Here is a 24,258-nt window from a genome sequence, read left to right on the forward strand (position 1 = left end):
AGTAACACGAAGTCAGTTTGGCAGAAATGAAGGAAGGTCATTTTTTCACCTGCTTATTTTAAAATTGGATGTAAAAGATTTTCTCAGTTTTTGTTATTGAGCTGACAAACTAATTAGTTATTAAATTAAATATGAGAACTTTTACCCTGTTCTTAGGATGAATTTTATTTTCTTTGCACACTGGACAAAAGCTAGATCTAAAGCCTCACTTGTTTATCCAGTTCTTTTTTGGTGATTTTGTTAAGTCTGCTCAGATGTAGATCTCCTTTCTCTTTCTTGTTACCACCCTCATCCCCTTCACTTTCCATTGTTTTGCTCTTAAACTTTCAACGTTTAGGTTGGCTTTATTTTGCACTTTTGACTTTCACTGTATCCAGTTGTATCATTAACAAACAGTTAATATAGTTCACTGTTCTGACCAGTCATGTTTAAATACTGTGTTCAGTGTTTTTACATATTGAGACTTCCTTTTCATTCCAACTAGGAAATTTAGATCTTTATCACACAATAGACAATGAAATAGATAAGAATTGATGCTTAATGGGGTTTATTCCTAATCTCTTCTCTGAGTAAAGGACAAAGTTCCCAGATCACTTCTGTTACCATAACTCATCTTGGAGCACCAGTACCCCAGCCTAGTCTGTGAGGGTTGCTCTGACATTATCATAGTGTTAACAGAGTACCTAGGTGAAATTTTGTGATCTATGTAATTATACACAGGATTGGATTACACAGTTTGCTCAAAATCCTCCATCTTTCGGATCTCAGAACACAAAATATTATTTCTAAGGACTTGCAGCAAAAACAAAGGAGGGATAATAACCCATAGCTAAGCTGAAGAGCAAGAGGGGAGAGAGAACACACTATGTTTCCCTTCTTGCTCTCAGTCCTAACAAAGCTGGAACACATTTTGGCAACATAACATCAGTCCTCCTCCTAACTGGTAAAGTCTTTTGGGCAACTGGGTAACAAGATAGTTATACATTTATGCTGCTGGAGAAATAAATTCCCAGACCATGTGCAAAGTTTCTGATCTTGGCCTGGGAAAATTAGATTATCAATACAATTTTTAATTTAAAGCCCAAGAGACACGGTAGGAGCAAGGACTTGAGAACAGCAAATACAGGGTAGAACTTCAAAAAGCACAGTAGCTAACAGCTGTAAGTAATTTCTTCCAGCTTTCTCCTGGGCTCCCAGTTCTAGTTAGATGGTTTTCGAGAGGAATTGTCTCCTGCAGTATTAGTCAACAACAACTTCTATGTATTTTAAGAACAGACATTTTGGTATCTGCTCAATTGTTTCTCCATGGTAAATATATAGCAAAAGTCCCCACAAGTTCCTGTCACCCATTTTTAGAGTCCTTAGCACATTTTAAAGGCTCTCAGAGTTGTAGTCTCTAGGGTCTCTCCACTACATCTGCAAATGGCACAGTTGGACCAGACCAGCTCTGTACTGTGCTGATTAAATTGGTAGACAATACCCCTACAGCCTGAATTTTATTCAAATCAAATCAAATAGATTTTAGGAAGATGAAGGAGAGGAAAAAAAAATCAAAACCAGACAGCATAGAGTACTTCAGCTATTTCTGCTACTTTTTCCTGCTATGGTTTCTGGACAATTTTCCAGTTGTTTGTGCACTTTTATGCTTTTAGATTTCTGAGTACTTTCAGGTTGAGCCTCCCCCTGCTGCCAGTGTAAAATGTTATGCATTTCATAATATAATTCTGGAAAATGCAGACATATCTTTGAGACTATCTGTTCTTTTATTTTGAAAATTACATTCACTTTTGAAATTATCTATAGTTTTACAATATGTTTCTGGTAAAATGTTTATAATCAAGCAGATAGGATGCATAATTGTATAGAGTCATATAATTGGATAGCTCTATGCTATAGTAGCAAATGGTTATTATTATGCTCCAACTACATACTGCTGTTACTCTGGATCTTTTTCCTTTGTCATTGTCTTGAAATATGTAGAGTTATGATTTCTTTGTGCCTGATAATCCTATTCATATTTCTATCTTGCTGAATCGTGGATACACACAGATACTGGGATAATATCCTGTTTCCCTTATGTATCTCCCATTCTGATTTAGCACTTTTCTAGTCTTTAATGGAGGAAAAGGGTTTACAATCCTCTCTGCAGAGTAATAAAAGTGTTAGTGGCAAATAGGTAGCTAAGAAGATTAACTACTCATGTTTCAACTTCTCCTCAGTAGTTGTTAACTCTTGTGAAAATGCTAATCAGGAGACAGGGTAATAGGCAGGATGCTTTGTAATTGAATGCATTTTTACTTTTTTGCTCAGTAAATTCACTCTTGCTACATAGTTTCCATTTTATAAGTTAAATTTAAGACATCTTGTCAAGCTTTGTATCCTACAAATTTTTAATGCATAAAGATTCAATTCTAAAAGTTTCTTCTCCATTCATATTCCCTCGGTCTTTGTAGGAAATTAGGTAATAGTGAAATATCTTGCAGAATAAAAGGAATTGTGTTTGCCAAGTTACATTTTTGAAGAACCCCAAGACATAAATAAGAAATAATGATTTTCAGTTCTCATCAGCAAAAAAGAAGTCAAGAAAAAGCCATGTTCAGTGCCATGACAAGCTGGGTGGACTAGATGTGTACAAGGAAGAGTGTGAAGAACAGTTTCCATTTTCTCCAATTTTCAGGTTGGAGAAATCTTCCAAATGTAGTTTACCTACATTGTCACACACATCCTCTTGGAGCCAGGAGTACTGTACATTTATTTTGTTTGTGTGAATGGTTCCATGCTGTTGCAATGAGATCTCTACAAAACTCTAATTGCTGTAATTGCTTAACTGTGGTAAATGACCTGTTGTACAACTGACCTTGAAGATTAACCTGATAGCCCAGGGCTCTGCTTCATGTAATCCTAAACTTAGGAAAGACTCACATATCTACTGTGAGCCAGTGCAACTGTAGTATGTGAAGCTGGTAGGAAAGTAATCTCATACTGTGAGAGTGTATTCAAAGGCCACAGCTGATGATGACAAAGCAAAGCAGGAAGACTTAAAGCAAAATTATCCAAATCATCAATTTTAATAAAAAGTATTTCAGTCTTCAGAAAATGGCCTTGATTTAAATCATCACTCTAGTTTTATTGTGCATTTGTCCTTGCTTTCCTAAGAAAAGGTTAATCCATATTAAGTAGCAACTACTAAAATACATTAATTAGCAAGTAAACATACATGTTTGCACTCAGTTTGATTCTTATTTTTAATAGGATATATTCTAGTAATATCCATTTATTAAAGCAATTATATCTCACAGCATATATTTGCTCAAATGATTAGTTTTATAATTTCTTACATGTTTTAATAGTTTCTCTCTGCTTAATGATGGACAATTATATAATCTAATTTCACTTCTATTAAACTAGCATCTACATTTCATGCAGATGTCCATAGCTTAAGCCTGGAGATTTTAGTTAGACTAAAGTATTAAGGTCCTCTTGAGAATCTGCTGCCTGCATGGGAGAAAAATAACAGAGACTACTACTATTTTATTTCTACCTAAGGATATCAGCAGAAAATAAATTATGCATCAAAAGCCTTAATAATAGCATCATACCAATGTACCCATGTTCCACTAATAAGAAATCCCTTTGTGGACTCCACACTGAGGTCTTGGCCTAGTTGACAGTTGTTTCTCACATCCTGAGCCTATTCTTCACTATGACTTGGAGAATTCAGCAACACTTCTCAGCTAGTCACTGAAGAAATAAGATTTTTGGTAGGAAAATTCTGATGGGTCTGAAAATACTGCGTGGTTATGTCCAAAGAGTTATGGCTCAATGTTCAATAACAAGTGGTATCACTCAGGGGCCCATAGCGGGACCAGTGTTATTTCATGTCTTCATTACTGACATAGCAGTATTGCCTGCACCCTCGGAGGGTTTGCTGATGGCACCAAGCTGGGTGGTGCTGTTGATGGGCCTGAAGGATGAGATGCCACCCAGAGAGACTTTGGTAGGCCCAGGCAGTGGGCTTGTGTGAACCACATGAACTTCAAAAAGGCCATGTGCAAGATCTTGTACCTGGCTCAGGGCAATCTGTGATAGCAGTACAGACTGGGGGATGAATGGCTGGAAAGGAGCCCTGCTGAGAACAATTTGGAGATCATGTTGGATGGCAAACTTAATATGAGTCAACATGGGTCAACAAAGTGCACTTGCAGTCCAGAAAGCCAATTGTACCCTTGGCTGCATCATAAAAAAGTGTAGGCAGCAGTTCAAGGGAGGTGATTCTACCCCTTTACTCTGCTTTCATGATACTCCACTTGGAGGACCATGAGAATATTTGGAGGGCTGAGAGACTTGGGGCTATTTAAACTTTATTTTGGCCTTTCCATTTATAAAGGGGGCTTTTTACCATGGTCTGTGGTGAGACGATGAAGGGTAAGAGTTGTAAATTGAAAGAGCATAGATCAAGATTGAATTTAAGGAAGACATTTTTTATAATGAGGGTGGTGAGGCACTTGAACAGCTTGCCAAGACCAACTGTGAATGCCCCATATCTGAAAGTGTTCAAGGACAAGCTGGATGAAATTTGAGAAACCTGGCCTAGTGAAAGATGCTCCTGCCCATGGCAGGGAGTTGAACCAGAAGAGGTTTAAAGTCCCTTCCAACCAAAACCTTCTGTGATTCCCTGAAATATTTTATGCATTGCTTATTCTGTCTAGAGAAAGGTGTGTAGCCTAACCACTGTATAGATGAAGGCTGGGGACAGCAGCCTTTACCCACAATTTCCCACTTGATTTTCTGCAGAATAACACTGCCAGGTGTCTTCTGAGACACTTAACTAGCCTGGGCTCTCCAGGTAAGACTAGGAGTCTTGTACAGTGCAGGGATCCCAGGTTTCCACACCTTGAACTCAGTGTTGTCAAGACAAGGCCTCCTGGCCATCTGTGCTTCTCTCTGCATCAAGCCAGAGGCTCCCATTTATGCTTTCGGGTGCTAGTGATCTTTGATGCTTTGGACATCCTGTTCCAACCCCTTAATCAGTCCCTTTGAATGATTACTGCAACTCAAGATGACCAAATTAAGAATCTTCCAGCTCATGTGCATCATAATTGCTTTGGTTATCAGGGAACACACGTTTAAGTCTATCACTTGGTGCCAGGCCAATAGCCAACATTTCCAGTACCAAGATTGGCAATTAGCCTGGTGGCTAGATGGGTTCACATGAGCATAACACTATTAATTAAACAGCAGCTGTGTTAATCAAGATACCAAAAGCAATTTGTTGGAATAAATATTTTATTAACATGCCCATCAATAACGCAAAATAAGAGGCTTTAATTGATTCATTTACAAAAATATTCACACAGTGGTTGCTGTAACTCTGTTTAAGGACGTGGAAACAAGTCTCATCTGTCAAAGGGTATTTTCCCACTTGCTCACTTCTTGTTAATGGGGCTGTAGATATCAGCTACCCAGCTATAACTACTTGTTTGTTAGTTACAAGCCAAGCATTGCTGACCCCTCAAGCAGCAATACCTGACAATTGATGCTAAAGGGCTCTTTTTTCCCCTTGTTTTATTCTTTCAGAAAAATGCATTCTGACTTTTAACTACAGAAAGATATTGTTGGAGTATGGAGGGCTATGGTTAGTCACCTCATCTTTTTTTTCCCATTGAAAAGACCACAAAATTGAAAGAGGGTGCATATATACTTTTTTACTTCTCTTGGTATTAATAACTAAACAGATGAGGGGAATGGTGTGTTTTAAACAAATATACATCTAAGATATAACTGCTAGCAGTGATTTCTAATGCTAATTAGAATATAAAGAAATATATTTCTGAGAAGTAGAGAAAGGCTGCTGATTTTGCAAGAAGGTCACAGATTAGGCAAAGTGTGTTTCAAACATTGAAGAGAGCAGGAAAAGATTAAGGAGAAGGTCTACTAAAAGAGCAGGATGTAAACTCTTAGGACTGTTAAAACTCAGGCTTGTCATGACCCACATTTTTTGGACAGAGAAAGCAATAGGGGCTTTTCCCTATTGCTTTCTCTGTGTCAGGTCATTTATTACTTGTTAGAGTGGGAGGCTTGCTGTGCTTTATCCACTTGCCCAGCATCTTAGACATTTGAGAAATCTGCTGGAAGCACTTACAGAGATGTGTTTTATATAATATGCGTGGATAGAGAGCCTATATATACATATAAAGGAGGAAATGCTTTTATAAAAATAAAGTTAATTTAATGCACAATACAACTAATAAGAAAAAATAAATACATGATGGGAAAGAGTAAATTCTAATATTTGATCTTCATTCACAAACACTTAACCCACAGCCTGTACTACAATTCATCCCTATCATGTCCATTATTTGTTCAGCAGCTTTAATCTTCAAAATATTTTAGTCATGTTTAAGAAAAAGAAACAAACCCAAGTGACTTATGAAGTCACATTGCACAACATAAATGGTGATGAGGAAACATTGCAAATAAACAGGTGACATCCTGTTATGGAAAATCACCTGACTTCTGGTTTTTCCACGGTATTAATGCAATATTTTAAAATTATATGTAACCTTCAGGTGGCACAAGTGCTGCATCTCAGGTATGATTTGTCTTTTGATCTCTTGGAAGACTTTATATTGTATTTTTTTAGTTGTCATGCCTGAAAAGTGCTCTAAACTGTGAAGTTTAAGGAAAAAATGTGCTTAATCTGTCAAGGAGTCTGTAAGCCACTGCTAGCCCTGGATGTGCTGGCAGCTGATCCATAAAATCCCATTGTCATTAATAGCAGGAGTTGGACTGCTCCTAACTACCCACACAACTCTCAGCAGGTAAAGTGAGCCCTGCCATGTCTGTGGGTCCCATCCTGCTGCAGCCTCCATGGCACCAGGCTCATGGGGATGGGCAGCTCAGGCATGGATCCATCCCAGCCTCCTCCAGAGCTGGATTGTGTTTAGCTGGCTCAGAGCATCAGTGCTGCTCACCTGAGAGAGGCTGTGGCAAAACCACACAGAAAACTGGGCACCAAAAAGCAGTCAGGGAAGCTGCTGATACTGTATCTGCTTAGAATGAGAGAAAAGTTGGATTAAAGTTACTCTGTGAAAACAGCAGTAAGGTGAATGCCCTGGAGAGGAAGCTGTGACAGCCCTCATTCACAAGTAGCTCAGCTTCAGCATACTGTAGCTTAATTCTCCATGGGAAGATTAATCCCTTGGAGAAGGATTAAGCTGCAGTGAACCAGGGCCACTTTATTTCTGAATGGGAAAGGCCACACAGGGATTTATTGTACTTTATCTTATGTGCATTGATTTCACAGCTTTCATTAATTTATCTTAACTTCCCTGAATTCCCTTGTGTGGACAAGCTTTTTGTCTGTAGAGAGGTTTTTGGAGCTTCTTGTAAAGCTCCTCATGCAGCCCAAGCAGAAGGCAGGTTGGAATGATTTTTCTGCTTCTGAAGGAGCTTATACCTGTCTAGATACTATTAAATTACCTCTTTCTCAGATGGTTGATCCGTGACATCCTTAGAATAACTATTTTAATTAGATTTTTTGAATGGACCAGAGAAAAAGGAGTGTTCTTAAAACTAATCTGTGGGCTATTTTTGAAATCTCTCATGAAGAGTCTTTTCAAGGCTTTCAGATGGCGTGAATTGTGCACAGCTGCACAAACAATATTTTCTCAAGATTGGACATGTCTGGTTGTGCAGTTTAATAGATTTTCTTGCCCAGTGGGATTTTCTTCATCTTTGGTCGTGGTCATAAGAAAACATTTTGTCTATATGGATAAGGAAAGAGTGGGGTTTCTATTTCTTGATCCTAAAGATCTCAATCCCTTCCTCTTGGTGGCACAAGTGACACAGATCTGGGTTAAGGAGGATGCTTTCATGGGTGCTGCTATTAAAATAATGGCATGGTTTGACTGTTGTTGGTCTTTGGGGAGATTTTGTTGTTCATTTCCTGCATAGTTAACATGAATTACATCAAATAAGGTGTTTCCTGATGTCAATAATCATAACCCAGTTTTACTGTTCAGTTACATCATGACAATTCACCTATCAATTTCAAATTTTGCCTAACAGTTATCACTGGGATACTTTATGTAGCACCAAAAGACATCTCTTGTGGATTCCATAGAAGTGTTATTATGACTTAATTCTGTAGCAGTCAATAAATATTTTGGCATTTTAGTAAGCATATGAGGTGCATAGAGGCTGACATTCATGTGGGAAAAGCCATGTGAGAACAGAGGTATTGCAGAACAAACAAAAGTAAATAACAGCTGAACATCAGGGTACAGATGTTTTCCACCAATTTTACTCAATAGTAGTATTCAACAATACTGATCCCAGTGAGACTAGGAAAATATTTTAAACTATAAAATGCATATTTATATATAAAATATAAGTTATGCAACATGAACAAAAGAGAGAGAAGAAATTAATTTAGCTCTTTGCACTGAAATATGTAAATTTGGGAAATAGAAGTAAATATCTTTAAAATTTAGCTGTGATGCCTGTAGTTATCATTGTAGTAACAGCTTTGTAAGTGTTCGATGTGTTCTAATGGCCTTTCCTCTTTTTTCACACAGCTGATTGGATTTGTGTATGCCTGTTACGTGATCAGTATTTTCATGGAGGAGGAGGACAGCTGTAAGTACTGATACACACCTCACCATCCCTGGAGCCAAGGTACCTGGGCTGAAACTTAGTCTTGCATTAAACTACCAAGGCAAAGAACAAAGTTTGAAAAATGACAGAATCTGGCATTCATGTACACAACCAATTATGCTTAAAGACATACTTATTTAGGTACTAACAACTTATTGAGGTGGGATTGCAATTTCTGAACTTCTTCATAGGAATTTGTGAACCTTTTACATGACCCAGTCACAGTGATGAAAATTGTGTGATCCATGTTGCATACATATAGACATGTATGCCTTTATGGATGTACATTTACATGTGAATCAAAGCTCCTGAAGCCTCTTAATCTGTTTTTCCAAATGACATCTTTATCAGCAGTAAAATTAATGGAGAGGACAGACCAAGCCATTTGCAGTGTGCAGTATCACTCTGATCAATAATTAGGTAAACCTGCTCTATGCTTACAGGCACCTAGACCATGTATTTAAAATGCTGACCCCATATTCTTGACTGGCTTTTGTCAATAAAACCCTTTTATACGTACTCATGTTGTTCCAAAAGTTTGAAAATGTGCACACCTTAAGAAAGTATTTCTCAAAAAGTCACTAAGAGAGTATTGGAAAAATCTGAATATGCTTAACATTTTGGTAGGATGCTGTGTGAAAAGTTTTTGTGAGAATTCTCTGAGGATGTCACCATACCCACATGACTGGGATAGCCATTGGTAAAAGCAGTAGAGAGAATGGAAAAATATTGGATGAGCAGAGGAGCGAATACAAGAACAAATTGAAAAAAGGAACAACGTGTGATCATTTAAATTACTTCTTCTTTATGAGGAGGTAAACAGTAAAATAGCTCTCTCTAGGGGAAAAAAAGAGCTAATGTCAATAGCATTTTATGGTTATAGCATAAATAACATGAAACTAAATATTTATTTATAAATTTTTATTCATAAATCTTTACATAGTTGTTCTTTTTTTTCACAGAATAGGCCTAGTGGATGAATATCATAGGAGAAATTAATTTAATTTGTAGGAAGGTATTTGATAATATTTGGAAAATCTTATTGAAAACATAATTCAAGTAATTCATGTCTGTGATGGAAAAGCAGATTGTTTCATTGAAAACAGTGTGAAGGACTATAAACAAAATATTCTTCTATTGCTACAAATGGTACAATGTTCAGTTCTCCATCATAATGCAACAGACATTAGTATCAAATCTATTTTGACACTATCATTTACAGGTTTTGATTAGGAAGAAACTATATCAAAGAGATTCTCAGATAAAATTGAGTGATAAGGCATAAGCATGGTGTGCACATATTGTACTGTGGAAAGGAAAAAGGAGCCTGAATAAGGATGCACGCTGTAAAGGAAAAATATGAACACTTGGAGAAGAAACATAAATAAAACGTAGGGCTTGGGGAGAAAAAGCCCAGAAAATGCTTCCTAGGAGAGCTGGAAACTGTCAGTTAGGCAGGAACTGGTAACACAGGGTATCAGCAGATGTCACAGCAGCACAGTGGCTGTGTGGCTTGGGATGCATAAACACAGCCTTTGCTCAGTGAAATCCAGACACTGCTCCTGTCCCTACGGCTGTGATGAGTCAGGACAGTGGCCAGGGCTTCGTAGGGATAGCTGGAAACTTTGTTTATGAGACAGTTACTAAATGCCTGGAACAGAGGGGCTACATCAGGTGTTAGGGGAGGCCTGCAGGCAGATGAGGAAGACACAAACTACAATGCATTTGAAGGATAATTGTACATGCACATCCACACCCACATGCCAGCACAGATGCATCGATACCTGGGAAGACAGACTCTTCCATTTTTTAGAAAAATATGCTATATTACTCTTGGCTTTGTTTAGCCCTTTATAGTGTGGTTCAGACACCCTGTTTTAGGCATGTGTGGAAGACAAAACTCCCAGGAAAGAATACATCTTCATGGAAATTGCAGTCATGTGCTACAGACCATATGTGACTTACACATTCAAGGCCTCACGAGAGGGTTTTTTCCAAGTTAATAGCCCTGTTCACTTTGAAAACATGTCTAGTTCAGAAGAGATGGGGACTGCTTCATTTTCCTCTGATGGTGAGCCCACCTAATTGTCTTTTGAGGGTTTTGAGCCATATGATACAGATGGAAATTTAAATCACTGAGAATGGAGAACAGGTAACATATTTATCAACCAATAAAATACATCAAGTGCTAAGGCAACCCAATATGTAGATCTAACCCAGTTCCCATTCTCCTCAATTGACTCAGGGGTCTGCATTTAATTTCTGCTTGTCTTTCAGAACTGTCAATGGCAATGTGTTCTACTGTTACAAGTGAAAATCACCTCACTTGTCTTGGAAAATATGGTGTAATGTCCTTTGTTAGGAATGGACAAATTTCCCATTTCACTTGTATCTTTACATTTGATCTTCTATACTCTTGTGTGAATAGGTTTTCTTTATTGGCAGAGAATGACCTGGGGCAGGGGCCAGAGCAGGGCACAAAGGACAGAAAAAAAGGAGCAAAGAAGTGGAATAGATGCAGCTAGGAGATTTTGCAACCATTGGAAAGAAGTAATTTCTGACTTGCTACTTTTTTATTACCTTCTAAGATTTTCAATTGGATCAAAAGCAAATAAGCAGCCCTTTAATATCTCACTTTGAGTCTTAGTCCCCATTTGTGTTTTAGAGCCCTCTATGCTTATAGATAAATACATTTTAGACAAGTGTTAACCCCCTCATAAGAATCCCAAAAATATGTTTTGAATAAAGAAATGTCTGTTTAAATCACAGTAAGAAAATAGTTTAGTTTGATAATTAGCTGAGAAGAACAGGACTTATTCTGGAGAAATTCACATTGCTAATTTGCAGCATAATGAACAGAAAATTATTCTAGATGCAAGCACAATGGTGCTTCAAAACATATTGAAAGTAAACTCTTTATATTAGGAAAAAAGTCCAAAAACCTGCAACTAAGACTAATTTTATGCATTTAAATATGATGCAGAAGATCTTTTTCTTAGGTAGATCTAGCTATTCCATCATATTTTAAGCAGTAGTTTGCACAGAATAAATCCTCTGCCATCGGAGTGTCAAAGCCTCCCTAATTAAATACACTCTGCAATATTTAGTGCATTGAGTTAACCCCAGTTCTTGGTCTAAAACCCATCAAGCAGACTTAAAATTAATAATAGCTGTCTGTTTAGCCTCTATGCAGTGCTTAAATGGATTTGGAGCCTGACATTTCAGTTGATGGACACTTTTCTGAACAGTAATAATGCTTGAGGAAACATTTATTTCCAGCTTTTGCTCACCCTACCTACATTTCATACTGTAGTTAACTTTTACTTAGAAGGAAGATGGTAGCAGGTCAAAAGGAATGAAAAAAAAAGGACATGTAAAAGGCATACTACGGTAGTGGGGTTATTACCTTCCATCATTCATCCTAATGAAAAAGTCTATTTATATCTCTTCCCTTCATTTTTTCATTTCTTTCTTTGTAGATCTATCAATCTCTATAAGCCCTTTTGAAGGAGTGGAATATGTGAAATCTGTAATCATAAAAGCCTGTCACTATCCTGTTTGTGAATCATTTTCTCCTAAAAATGAACTCAGAAACTGATTTCCACCTTGTCAGAGTTACTGTTTTAATTCAGTGGAGTCTGGAGACTAGGCAAAATACATTGCTAAAAATCATGATTTTCTAAATAGTTTTTTTTTCTAAAAAACCTCTAAATAGTTTCTGGACTTCTTTAAGAAACAGTTGTTAGTACTACTACTGCTAAATGCTAGTTCATAAATGTGACACTGACACATGTCAGAAGTGATAGTTCTGTAGTGTACTGGATTTTGTGGAGTGGAAACTCATTTGTTAACAAATTGCATAAAGAAATAGCAGTGAAATCAGAGGGGAAGGTTTGCCACAAAACAACAGTTGTGATTTCAGCATCTTTGTACAAATGAGGCTGAAATGCCAAAAAGCCAATACAATGAAACTTAAACCTCTTTTGTGCATGGGCAAAAATAAAGGAAAGGGCTTCCATTCACCATGAAGATTTATCCCCTAAATGAAAACACAAGAACAAAATTAATAAACAAAAAAAAGGATTCTTTTTTGTCTGTCCTCTACGCTAGTGGTGTTCACAGCTCAGCTGTACTTTCAGAACAGAGAGGAAGATGAATTTGTTTTTACAAAATACAAGTTTCCCCATATTGTGGTAGCAATATGACCCTCCATATGCTATCATTAGAAAGATATTAAGTAAAGCAAGACACATTATTACTTCCTCTGAAAAACTACTGCATTGCCTTATCTGACATATGGCATTGCATTCATACACACCATTGAGCATCTATTCTCAGTAATCAAACAAGAGAAAAAGAATTTTATACCACATTTAATTTAATATTTATTAATATTAAATTAATATTTAATTTAACTAACACAGTAGGTCCAGCAGTGATAAATTTCTTATCAATAAGCTATTTTTTTGCAAAGTGAATGAAGAACTAGCTAACAATAGCTAATATTAAAAATATCTGATTACCTTTATATATAAGTATCCAAGTTTCCTTAGCTAAGGAGTTTTTGGGAACCCACTACAATCTTTACATTAATTGCAATTGTACATGCAGTTGAGTCCATTTACACTCTGAGAAAAGAATTTTTGTGATAAAATGTTTAATATCAAGGACCACCAAGAAGGAGAATTCTGCACTACTCTTCTGTTGGGCAACACAAGAATCAAACATCCCCAGTCAACAACTGTCTTAAATTATCTCCTTGAAAATGAGGACTTAACAAAATTTGTCAAACAGCAGCACAGGTCATCGCTGGGCTTTAGCACTCACCACTGTCACCTTTAAACCATAATGACTTGGAAAAAAAATGTGTTTTTCCTGACCAGTGGATGAGTATGCTTGACACAGATGTTTAAAATGATAATAAGTTTTACTGCTAGGCAGAGAAACAGCACTATAAGCTGCCACATTGACAGCATCCTCCTGACTTTAGCATTTCTGGAAAATGGGAGTGACTACCAGTATTTTTTGAAGGCTTGAAAGCAGTTTGCATTTTTCTGTTCATTTGGACAAGAACCCCAAAACCCCAGAATTTTAATTCACCTGTTTTGGAAAAACAACAGGATCAGGTATTTTTGCCAAGTTCAGAATAGAATAGTAGTGGGTTCATAACCAGATGTATTTTGTAGTTCAACTGAACAATTTTCTAAAAAATAAAAAGTGGCCTCCTGCAGAGATGAAGTGTCCCACATACCTGTCATCAAAGGTGGTCTGTAACATCTGGAAAGCCAGGGAGCCCAGCCAATGCCACAGGTGGTTCCTGCTGCTCCTTGCACTGAGGTGCTGCCCACATTTCAGTGTGGCTCCTTCCCTGCTAGCAGCCTCTGTGATCATCGTGCAGATGCCTACCCTAAACTGAAGGAGAGGTTGTGGTATGACCAGAAATGTCACCAGGCATATCCAGGGGGCTTCCTCAGCTCAGCTGTGGCCCAGGACAGTCCCACCAGACATTTAATGGAGACAAATGTCAGGTTGCAGTTTCTGTAGACTCTAGAGGTCTGTCCAGCTGGAGTTTGTTAATTAGATGCCAACTCATCTGTTTTCTACCCTACTTATACCTGACTCCACTTTCTTCTGTAGTGGAAATATAAAGGATAAAACTCTGTCCTAACAAGACTTTATGGTTTAACGACGTTGTATGGTCCTACAGTCCTATTGATGTCCTCTTTATTTATCACAAGCCTTAGTGTGTGAATTACCTGAAAATGCATGCTCACTCCTACACTAAACTAACCCAAAGAATTCTGAAGCATTTAATAAAGGAGGAAATACTGCAGGGATGTTACACCAGTTAAATTACCTCTACATACTATTTCAATTTATTTTTTCTTTTCTTTTTTCTTTTTTTTTTTTACATTCAGTTATCATACATTACCTGAGAAAGCATTTATTCTAATTCATATGGAAACATATGCATAGATATAATGCACACAACCAAGGGTAAAATCTTTGAGGTGGTATAAAATAAAAGCAATAAACAATATAAATACAAATACTAGGAAAAAAATCTTGATTCTAGGTAGGCTATTGGCAAAAAATTGCAGCAAAGACATGATCCCCCTTCTTTATTTCTGCTTAACAACCATGGATGAGTAATCTCTCACAGGAAAGCAAATCTAAAAAAAAAAAAATACTCATGCAACTGCTTTTACATTCCCCTAGCAAAATGTACAAAATGGTCTTCATTTCCAGTTGTATTCTCCATTGACTGTTGTAGAACAATGTTCTAAGAGATTGTCTTTAAATAATAGATGATGCAAAGTGTACAGAAAGAGGTGTCTTAACTGTGGAGTATTTCTAGCAGCAGCAGAGGTTACCTGCTTGAAAGTACCATATGTTTTATGTGGGATACAACATGTAAGGTTTGTCCAGATAGGGTGCAGACAAAGCATGAGGAAATGGCATCATCTAAATGACATGTAAGCTAATTCCAGTCTTTCATTGGTTGAAGATTGTTTACTCTAAGGTGTGACTCAAATAACTTGAGGAAATCCCCCTTGAGTTTCTAAACCACTTCAGTAAAATATTTTAGTCTATCTTCAGTAAAGAATTAATTTCTTAATGTTGGGTTGCTTGAATAGGTTGTGGAGATAATAATCAATACACCTGCATGCAAGCCAGCAGTTCATTGATTTTTCATTAAGGAAGGGGATAAGTCACTCAAATAGTAAGAGTACCTCCAGTGCACTCCCACAATTCCTCCCTTAGGCACAAGTCAGAAATTTCTTCCTGAAATTCAGTAGAAAAGAATAATCTCAATCACTTTAGCAAACATAATATTATTGGATATTCTCCAGAATATTAGCAGGTCACAGCAGTCATGATTAAGTCACAGTACAGTTTTGAAATGTTCTTTTGTGAGGGAGGAAATCCCAAGTGCCCTGAGCCAGCTGTATCTGGCACTACAGACAGCTCAGTGGGTGAGGCATATTCCCCTCTCTGCTTCATACATTGAAATGATATTTGGTAATTTTGGTCAAGATGGAGTTCTCCAATAATGTCCTTTTTTTTAAAAAGTTGAGGAAGAGTTCAGGAGAGTAAAATTTAATATGTTTTAAAGATCTCTGTTACACCAGTGAATTGTGTGAGTGTTCAGCTGCCAAAAGGTGCAGAGCTGCAATCACTAACTTCCATCCACAGTTCTGGATTCTGACTGTAGAAATATGCACATATATTATATGTAGTCATTTAAATGAGATTTCAGAAGCACAGGTAAAGTATTTAGAAATATCTGTAAGGAAAGTGAAATAGATTTTATGTACTATTTTTAGAAAGTACCATCAATTTTCTGAACAGAGATATGTGTCAGATTAGTATTCTATCATCATGAGACAATTTTACCTGTTTTGATAAATATATACATGTGTATATATGTGTGTATGTGGGTATGTATATCCATATGGATGGGTATGTAGTTGAATATATACATATTTTGCTTCAAACACAGATATGAACACTCTGCTTAACTTTGAATTGATTTCAAAGGCAGGTAGAGAGTAGTTTGCAACTACCTGATCAATTTCTGTTTTTCAAATACAATTAATGTTAAGCATTTCCACCATTGATTCAGAACATTCAGACTAGATATATGATATAATTTTTTACAATGAGAATTTATTCTGGAATTATATATTCCAGAATAAAACACTGGAAGAGGTTGTGCAGAGAAGGGCCAGGTGCCTCATAACTGGAAACAAAACTGCAGGCCAGCAGCCTGATCTAGATGAAGACGTTCCTGCTCAGTACAAGAGGATTGGACTAGATGGTCTTTAAAGATTTCTTCTAAACCAAAATATGCTAGGATTCGGTGATTTTATGAGTATTATATGACATATCACATATAAAAAAAAAATATATATATATATATGTATACACATACACACGTTTGTGCAACTGTGTACAAATTCAACAAAGGCAAATGCCGGGTCCTGCCCCTGGGGAAGAGAAACCCCCTGCCCCAGCAGAGGCTGAGTGCTGACCTGCTGGAAAGCAGCTCTGCAGAGAAGGACCTGGGGCTCCTGGTGGGCAACATCTGCCCATGAGCCAGCAATGCCCTGGTGGCCAAGAGGCCAAAGGTGTCCTGGCCTGCATTAGGAAGGACATTGCCAGCAGGTTGAGGGAGGTGATCAGGCCTTTTCAGTCTGGAGAAGAGATGAATGAGAGGAGAACTTTTCAATGCATACAGATATCTCAAAGGTGGGTGGAGATATCTCAAGAGGATGGGGCCAGACTCTTCTTGGTGGTCCCCAGTGACAGGACATGGGGTAGTGCATACAAACTCAAACACAGGTAGATCCACCTGAGTATGAGGGGGGAAAAAAGCCTTTATTTAAGGGAGGCATAGCACTGGAACAGGCTGCCCAGAGGGGCCGTGGAGTCTCTTTCTGCAGTTATTCACCAATAGCATCCTGCTGTAGGTGGACCTGGTTTAGCAGGGAGTTTGGACCTCACAATCCTCAGAATTAACTTCCAATCCCAAGAAGTCTGTGATTTTGTGATAGAAGAGAATTATCTTTAAGTAGGAATATACTTATAACCATGCAATTTTCTTTAAACTGGAGATCATACATTCCCTTAAGATTTTTTTTTGTTTACTACTTTAATAAACAATATTCTTGTTAAAATGGAATAATAATTCTGATTTTAGGGGTTATATCATTTAATGAGAAGTCCTCAATAGTTCTTTGAATCCATGCATTGCTTCCTTAATCCCAAATATTCAGTATGCCCTTTATTTTTAACTGGCTCATTTGATTCTAGTTTCTACTAACCTAACTTAATATTGATTTTGTTTTAATCTCCACCTTCCACCTCCTTGGCTGTTCTGTTGAAATTAAATCAGTCCTTAAATGGATGCTATCCCAACCCCCAGTTGCCAGCACCTTAGCCTTTTCACTTAAATTGCATCTATTGTTAAATCAATCTTACTCCAGCATCCAGTGTTGCTCTCTTGAGCTTTCCACTCAACATCACATACAGGCCTAAGTGGTGCCCATTCCTGTCTGTACCTTTCATCCAGCTGCTCCATTAAAATGAAACCTCTTTTCAAATCCATTTTCCACTTCCAGTAGCAATCCTCTTACTTCTTCGTTTCCGAATCGCAGCAGCCTTGTGTCTGCTTTAGTTTGTGGAGCTTAAAAATAAACTTTTCAGACTGCTGCACTTCTGTGTAAACACCATCTCTCCCAAATCTTAACTGTCATGCAGATAGGTTATCCTAATTTTTGGGTCTCAGCTTAAGTAACACCCATTTCCTTGTTACTGCTGCCTGAGTGGTAATTTCCCAGTCAGAAAATCATGTCTAAGGCTTTGTCTGGGAATAACTGCTGCCTTTGGCGTGGGAAGCAACAGCCAGGAGCGAATGATGTGCCCCCATAATGAAAGGGAGTGCTGAGCCAAGGGGGGCACAGGATTAGTCAGGCTCTACACTGGGCTGTAAATGGTCATTACATACTGATAAGGAATCTGGGAATTCAGTGAGCAATGAACAGTTAGGACAGCTGTTCATTGAGACAACTATACCCACAGCTTTCCTGATATGATGTGTAACTCAACCTGTTTGACAGACCCAGCAGACTTGCAGATGAATTAGCAGTTTTAGTGATAGTAAAAGATTTTAAAATCATAGAAAATTTGGGAAGTTAGAAAGAAAGTTAGGCTTTCTTTCCCAAGTAAACCCTGGGAAATGTTAGGCCTTGTGTTTGCTAGATCATGTGAAACTGCACCTGTGTAATCAGTATATGATAAATGATATGATTGTTCAATGTGATGATTTTTTAGTAATTAGACGTAATTATTGTTTAGTCATAAGAAGAATCATGAGAAACTATATTAGGGGTTTGAGGGGGATCACGAGAAACCCATGCTTGGATGGAAGCAATGTATACAATAGAACAATGTAAGTTTAATAACTTAATAAATATATATCGTTATATATAATATATATAATATAATATATATAATTATATTATATATAGTATATAATATATAATATATTATATATTATATAGTATATATTATATATATTATATATATGACTTAATAAATATATATTGTTATATAACTTACATTAATTAAAATGTAAGTCATATAACAATAGAATATAAAACATGTTTGGCATGAAACTGTGTCAGTGTCAAATTTGGTGTCCCTGACACCCAGAACTCTTTAATAGAGGCACCTGCTTACAATCATTTCGTGATTATGTGTTCCTGAACGCTAACATAAGTGGTCAGAGTTCTCAGTGCCTTTTCTTTATGCTCATTCCTGGGCTGCAAGAGAGATGGTGAGGCTTCTTCTCAGAAAAAAAAAAAAAGTCCTCCCTTCTTCTTTACAGATAATGGCCTCAAAAGTAAAACAGATACATACAGACCACCTGAGTAGAGAGACTGTCACTGATTTTTCCTGAAGATAAGGTTTGTTCACAATTCTAGTAAGACTAAGCTTTGAAATACAGCAGTAGAAAAGCCAAAGCTGCTAGTTTCTTGTTTTAAGGGAGTACCCATGACAAAAATCATACAGTATGGGTCCCTTTTTATCTAATGGGTTCCAATGTATGTAATCATACATTATAGCCTTAGAGGATATTCAAGCTATCTAGAAAAGTGAGTATTATAAATTTAAAAAGAGATGGCTAACCAGCAGTCAGTGAAGTACATTGAACCAAGCCCTGAATTTCAGGTCATAGTCAGGTAAATTTTGAAGACACTTTTATTTGGTAACGGTTACTTTCTCAAAATGTGTCAAAATTGAAAAAAGTCGAATAAGAATTAACTAACACTTTATACATCTTTGAAAATCTCAGGTCTGAATCTCATAAATCTGAAGGCAAGCAGCATCTTCCACCAAGAAAAATTGTCAGTTTTGTTTGGAAGAGAAAGGGATAAACAATGATTACTGACAATATCAAAGCAAGAAAAATAACCTTGCAAATAAAGTATCACAAGAATTTCTTAGAAGATCTACAGTCAAAGAGCAAGAGAAAGGAGAAATTATTAAGTCAGTTAGTCAAAGCATGGTGCTAATTAACACCAAAGTTGTAGGTTTGATTCCTGTATGAGCCATTCACTTAAGAGCTGAACCCAATGATTCTTGTGGGTGCCTTCCAACTCAGAATGATTTGTGGTCAAAATATTGAAAATAATTTAGCTGATGGTTAGTAAACACGTTTCCTTATCCTGTGAAATTCTTACCTCTTCTTTAGTTCTCTTTACTGTGTTTCTGATGTCATCACAACTTCAACCTTTTTTTAAGGTTTTCCTCCCGTTTTAAACTTTGAGTTGTTGTCTATATGTTGTGCTTTTTAGATTTTCCAGTTGTGCTATTTCAACAGCCTTAATGGTTTCAGTATATTAGATAAGAAAGGTTTAGAGCAAGAGGTGTTGTCTTAATAAATCAGGAGATATAGCTGTTATGCTTTTCCAGTGGGCCAGTTGGTCAAATAAAATATATTGCCTGCTCCTAGAAAAGCTGTTTTTCAAAAAGACTACATTATATTTATTGCATTTAGTCTGTATTGCTGATGTGCTTTATTAACTCTGTATCATAACAAATCTTTCTTTTACCAGTGCTCTGTGATTTGGGTCACTGCTGGACTCACTTCAAACTTCATTTGACATTCTTTTGCCTTGAATCAGTAAATATACAGTTGGTTTTGCTAGCAGAAATTCATTCTCAGTTCATCTGTGTTTTTCTCAATATCACAGACTAGATACAGCAAAATTGTGGCATGTGACTCTCACCATTTATATGATGGCTCCTATTCCTTGGCATTGATTTCTACTCATTCTCTTCTCCTCCTTAATAATGAAAAATCTGTTGTTCTGGAGGACTGAAATTTTAGAGTTACAAGGTTTTCTGAAAAGTGTATTTTTACTTTATCTTTCTTCAGGGAGAGTTTTTTTATGATTGAGGGCAGTATTGCATTATCTTTCTTTTTCGTTAGCAGATTGATTCACTGGTGGCTTCAAAGTGAGTGTTAATCCTGTTACAGACTCTACTGCAGACATTCATCTTTCCCCTAATATGAAATGATGCCACTTTCTAACAATGAGAAAACCATTTTCCTAGCCATCATTTTTTCTAACACATGTGATATTTCTTTTTTCACTCCATCATATATGAGAAGACCACTGGTTATTGTAAGCTCTCATTTTATGATACTCTACCTTCTCAGCTCTATTTTCAAAGCTGAAAAAAAAAATTTTGGGGTTGTTAAGGAGTTGGTAATCTGAGATGGTAACAGAGATGGTAATACCAAAAGCAATATTAAGAGATGAGAAAGTTGACTTGAATGTGAAGATAGAGCAGGAAAAAAAGCAATAAAAATATGAGGAGCAATAGATTTCCTCATTTGCAGAGAAACACGCACAGAGAAAAATAGGTACTCATGAATGCACTTGGATGTGATTAAGTAGTAAACTTAGGAGATATATCCATAGTGGCTCTAAAATGCTCCACCACATTCTGGGGTGGAATGAGGGTACCATAGAAGAACTTGATAGTGCATTTAGTGGGGCTGGAAAAGGCTCTCATGATACTGGATCAACAAATGTTATTTTGCTGGCTTCCTCATTTTGAAAAACTAAAAGCAAGAAGAAACAGAAGACTAGAGCTTGTTGATTTGTATTCATTCACAGAGATAAAAATTAAAAGAAGAAGATATTGAGAATCTGGAGATCACTGAAGAGATTTATCCACTTCCATTTGCAATCTGTAGACTTTCATTCAGAGAAGGCACAGTAGGACCACAGGCTTCTGCTGGGAAGGATGTTCTGCTGGGGTGAGAGGAGGGCTCCATCAGGTGCTGGAGGAAACATTGCCTGCTTAGCAGAGGAAAAATGGTAGTTTGGATCTACAGACACTAAAACCCTGGGAGGCTTGTGGTAGAGAACTTTGGGTTCTGCCACCTCAAGGATTGAAGCAGACCACTCCTAAGGGAGGTGTAGCTATGAGTGCAGCGTAGATGCAGGGTGGGGAATGTATGCAATGCCCCCCACCAGAGGAGCAAATGTGCTGAAGGAGGATTCCTACTCAGAATGTCACTCATTGTCTGTCACAGACAGGTAGAGAAGTTATACAAGAAAGGCCTCATAAAATTAGGCCTTGGTCTGCTAAATTAGTAGCTGGCCTGTCACTTCCAAGTGCACCTGAGTAGTTTGTAAGTTCCCATGTGAAAACAATCTTGGGAATGAGAGTTCATTAGCACAACAATCTATTCCTAGGGTGAAAACTAAGTGCACCTGTATAAACAATAAGCTCTGTCTCATGAGAATCAGTAGAGAAAATATGTAAGCTAACTGAAATGTAAATATGTAAACTAAACTAACTAAAATACAGAGGTTTGATAGATATGCAAAATACCATGTACTGACTAATGAACTAAGTGTGAATGTATTGTCAGCCAATAAGATCAAGAAGATCTGACACAATGCCTTCTGATTATTCTATAGAATATGACCTATACAATAAAATGGGGGTTTTCCTGCATGAAGAAAATGGAGTCATGACTGTTTTATTACAACAGCAGTCATGAGGGCAAAGGCAAGATGATAAATGAAAAGGAGGATGAGGAAATGGAAACGGCCTCATCTGAAATGGAAAAAATGTTAGATAGTGAATGTTAAATAGTGTTAATGGGTTTGATGTCATAAAGTGCAAAATAGCATCAGGTCAGTACTCTTGAAAAAGTTGACAACTGACCTCTCAGGCTACTGGAAGTACAAGTTTTAGCATCTGTAGCCAGGTCAATATATCAAGTCTTTAGAAGTAAAGATGGTAGCTCTGTACCTGGATCCCAGAAAAGGCAGCTACTAATAAAGGAGGGGGCAGGGAAGAAGGAGACTTCCTTGATAGCAGCAAAAGACATTAACTGGCAGGCGTGTTGAGCAGATTTTAAAGCAAATAAAAAACAGTTATAAAAGAAAGAAAAATTGCAACATGGGCTCAATGTGACAGAGCTTTAGTCAGCCAGACCTTTGAAGTGGATGTGCATGATTCCCTTTGTGGAAAACTTCCAGAGAATACCACAACACAAAACTCATAAAAGGCAGAATTAATTTCATTATAAACTAGCATGCTTTTAAAATGGAAAAACTCAAAGTTACTGCATCATACAGAACAGAAATGAAGGGCTTATAGCATTTCCTTCATTGTTTTCTACGTCTATGTAGTTGGAGGATCATTTGAGTCTCAGCCAAATCTCTGGCTTCTTGATTTGCAGATGTTCTGCTTGGCCTGCCAAGTTCTTTCCATCCTCTCTTAAGGCTGCCTGGTTTGCTACTCCCACAGCAGTCTCTGCTTGAGGAGCAGGTTGGCAGCTCCTTCCCTCTCTAGCTTGCACCCTGTGCTGTGCCTTGAACATGGACACTCTCCTGAAGGTCCTCGGTTCACTTCACTTTTTCTGAGACAAAGATACAAACATATGAAGCAAGTATCATGTCATAGAGGGTGATAGTAGCAAGTTTCAGAAGCAGCCTTTCATCCCTAGGAAGGTGAGAAGCTGGGAAAACCCAGAATCACTCCGTGATAAGAAGAATCCCTCCAGTCCTGTAACCTACTTTTTAAAAATAAAATTAATGTTCTGTTGTGAATGGATGACATGAACTTTCTTCAGTACATAGAAATCCTTTCCTCCAAATGTCACGTGTTCTAATATGTCATGTATTTGATCTTGCAAATACTTTTCTCTAGGTATTTTATCTTTAATTATTCATTAGGGTTGAACAGGTTCAGCATTAATTTTAAAAATAGGGAACATTCATTTCTCACACTAAAATATCAGTGGCTTGTAGTTAAGGTAAGAAAAAGCAGCTGTGGTATTCTCGGTTGTATAATAATGAAGCAGGTATAAATATTTCAGTGTTGACTCAAAGTAAATAATTGGATCATACTGACAAATAAGTAAACCCAAAAGAAATTCTATGGATACAAAGAAAGGTCAGGAACAGAGCCCTGTGGGACTCAACTGCTAGGAAAAAAAACAAACTACCAACTTGAAAGAACAAAACAACTAACCTGCAACCTAGCAATGAACTGTAAGTGGAATAGATCAATTCCAATCAGTCTGAGATCTGCACTGAACATGTTTGAAAGAACGCTGTAGTTTATGGCTTCAAACTCAGCAATAATATAGAGGCACACTAATACATAGTGTGGATTCCTGAATTGAAATACCAAAAAAAGATCAAAGCATAACTTCAAAAAGCAGATTCAGAGTTGTGTCTCTTTTGAAGTCAACTTGGACACATTTATTGTGAAGATCACGTGTCTGGAGGTGTGACTGAAGCTGTAACAGCCTTCTGTACAGTAGTCTTGGGAATATTTGAGTTGCCATTTCAGTGGATAGATTGGATGGATTAGTGGATAGAACTCAATGGCTTGTTTCTCTCCCAGTACTGTGTGAATGTAATTGATAGATGTAGTTTCTGGGCATTTAATGTCTTTTATGCGTTTTATTTTTCCATTGCAGGTTTAATTTGTACATAGAATAGATCAGCAAGGGTAGCAGAAAGGGGAAAACAATTAATTAGTGAAGACTAATTT

The 24,258-nt window shown here is 37.2% G+C and overlaps 1 protein-coding gene across 3 annotated transcripts in view; it reads left to right on the forward strand.

Moving 5' to 3' along the window:
• Positions 1–24,258, forward strand: part of NKAIN3 (sodium/potassium transporting ATPase interacting 3) — a 334,914-nt gene that overhangs the window by 299,851 nt on the left and 10,805 nt on the right. For 2 of the 3 annotated variants that reach the window (XM_036379101.2, XM_036379102.2), the window contains exon 5: positions 8,580–8,640. In XM_036379101.2, the coding sequence (XP_036234994.1) occupies positions 8,580–8,640 (61 nt within the window). Of the gene's footprint in view, positions 1–8,579; positions 8,680–24,258 lie in introns of all 3 variants that reach the window. The other variant, XM_036379103.2, reaches the window with a different exon arrangement.

The sequence above is a fragment of the Molothrus ater genome, chromosome 1 (assembly GCF_012460135.2).
Source record: "Molothrus ater isolate BHLD 08-10-18 breed brown headed cowbird chromosome 1, BPBGC_Mater_1.1, whole genome shotgun sequence".
Lineage (NCBI taxonomy): Eukaryota > Metazoa > Chordata > Aves > Passeriformes > Icteridae > Molothrus > Molothrus ater.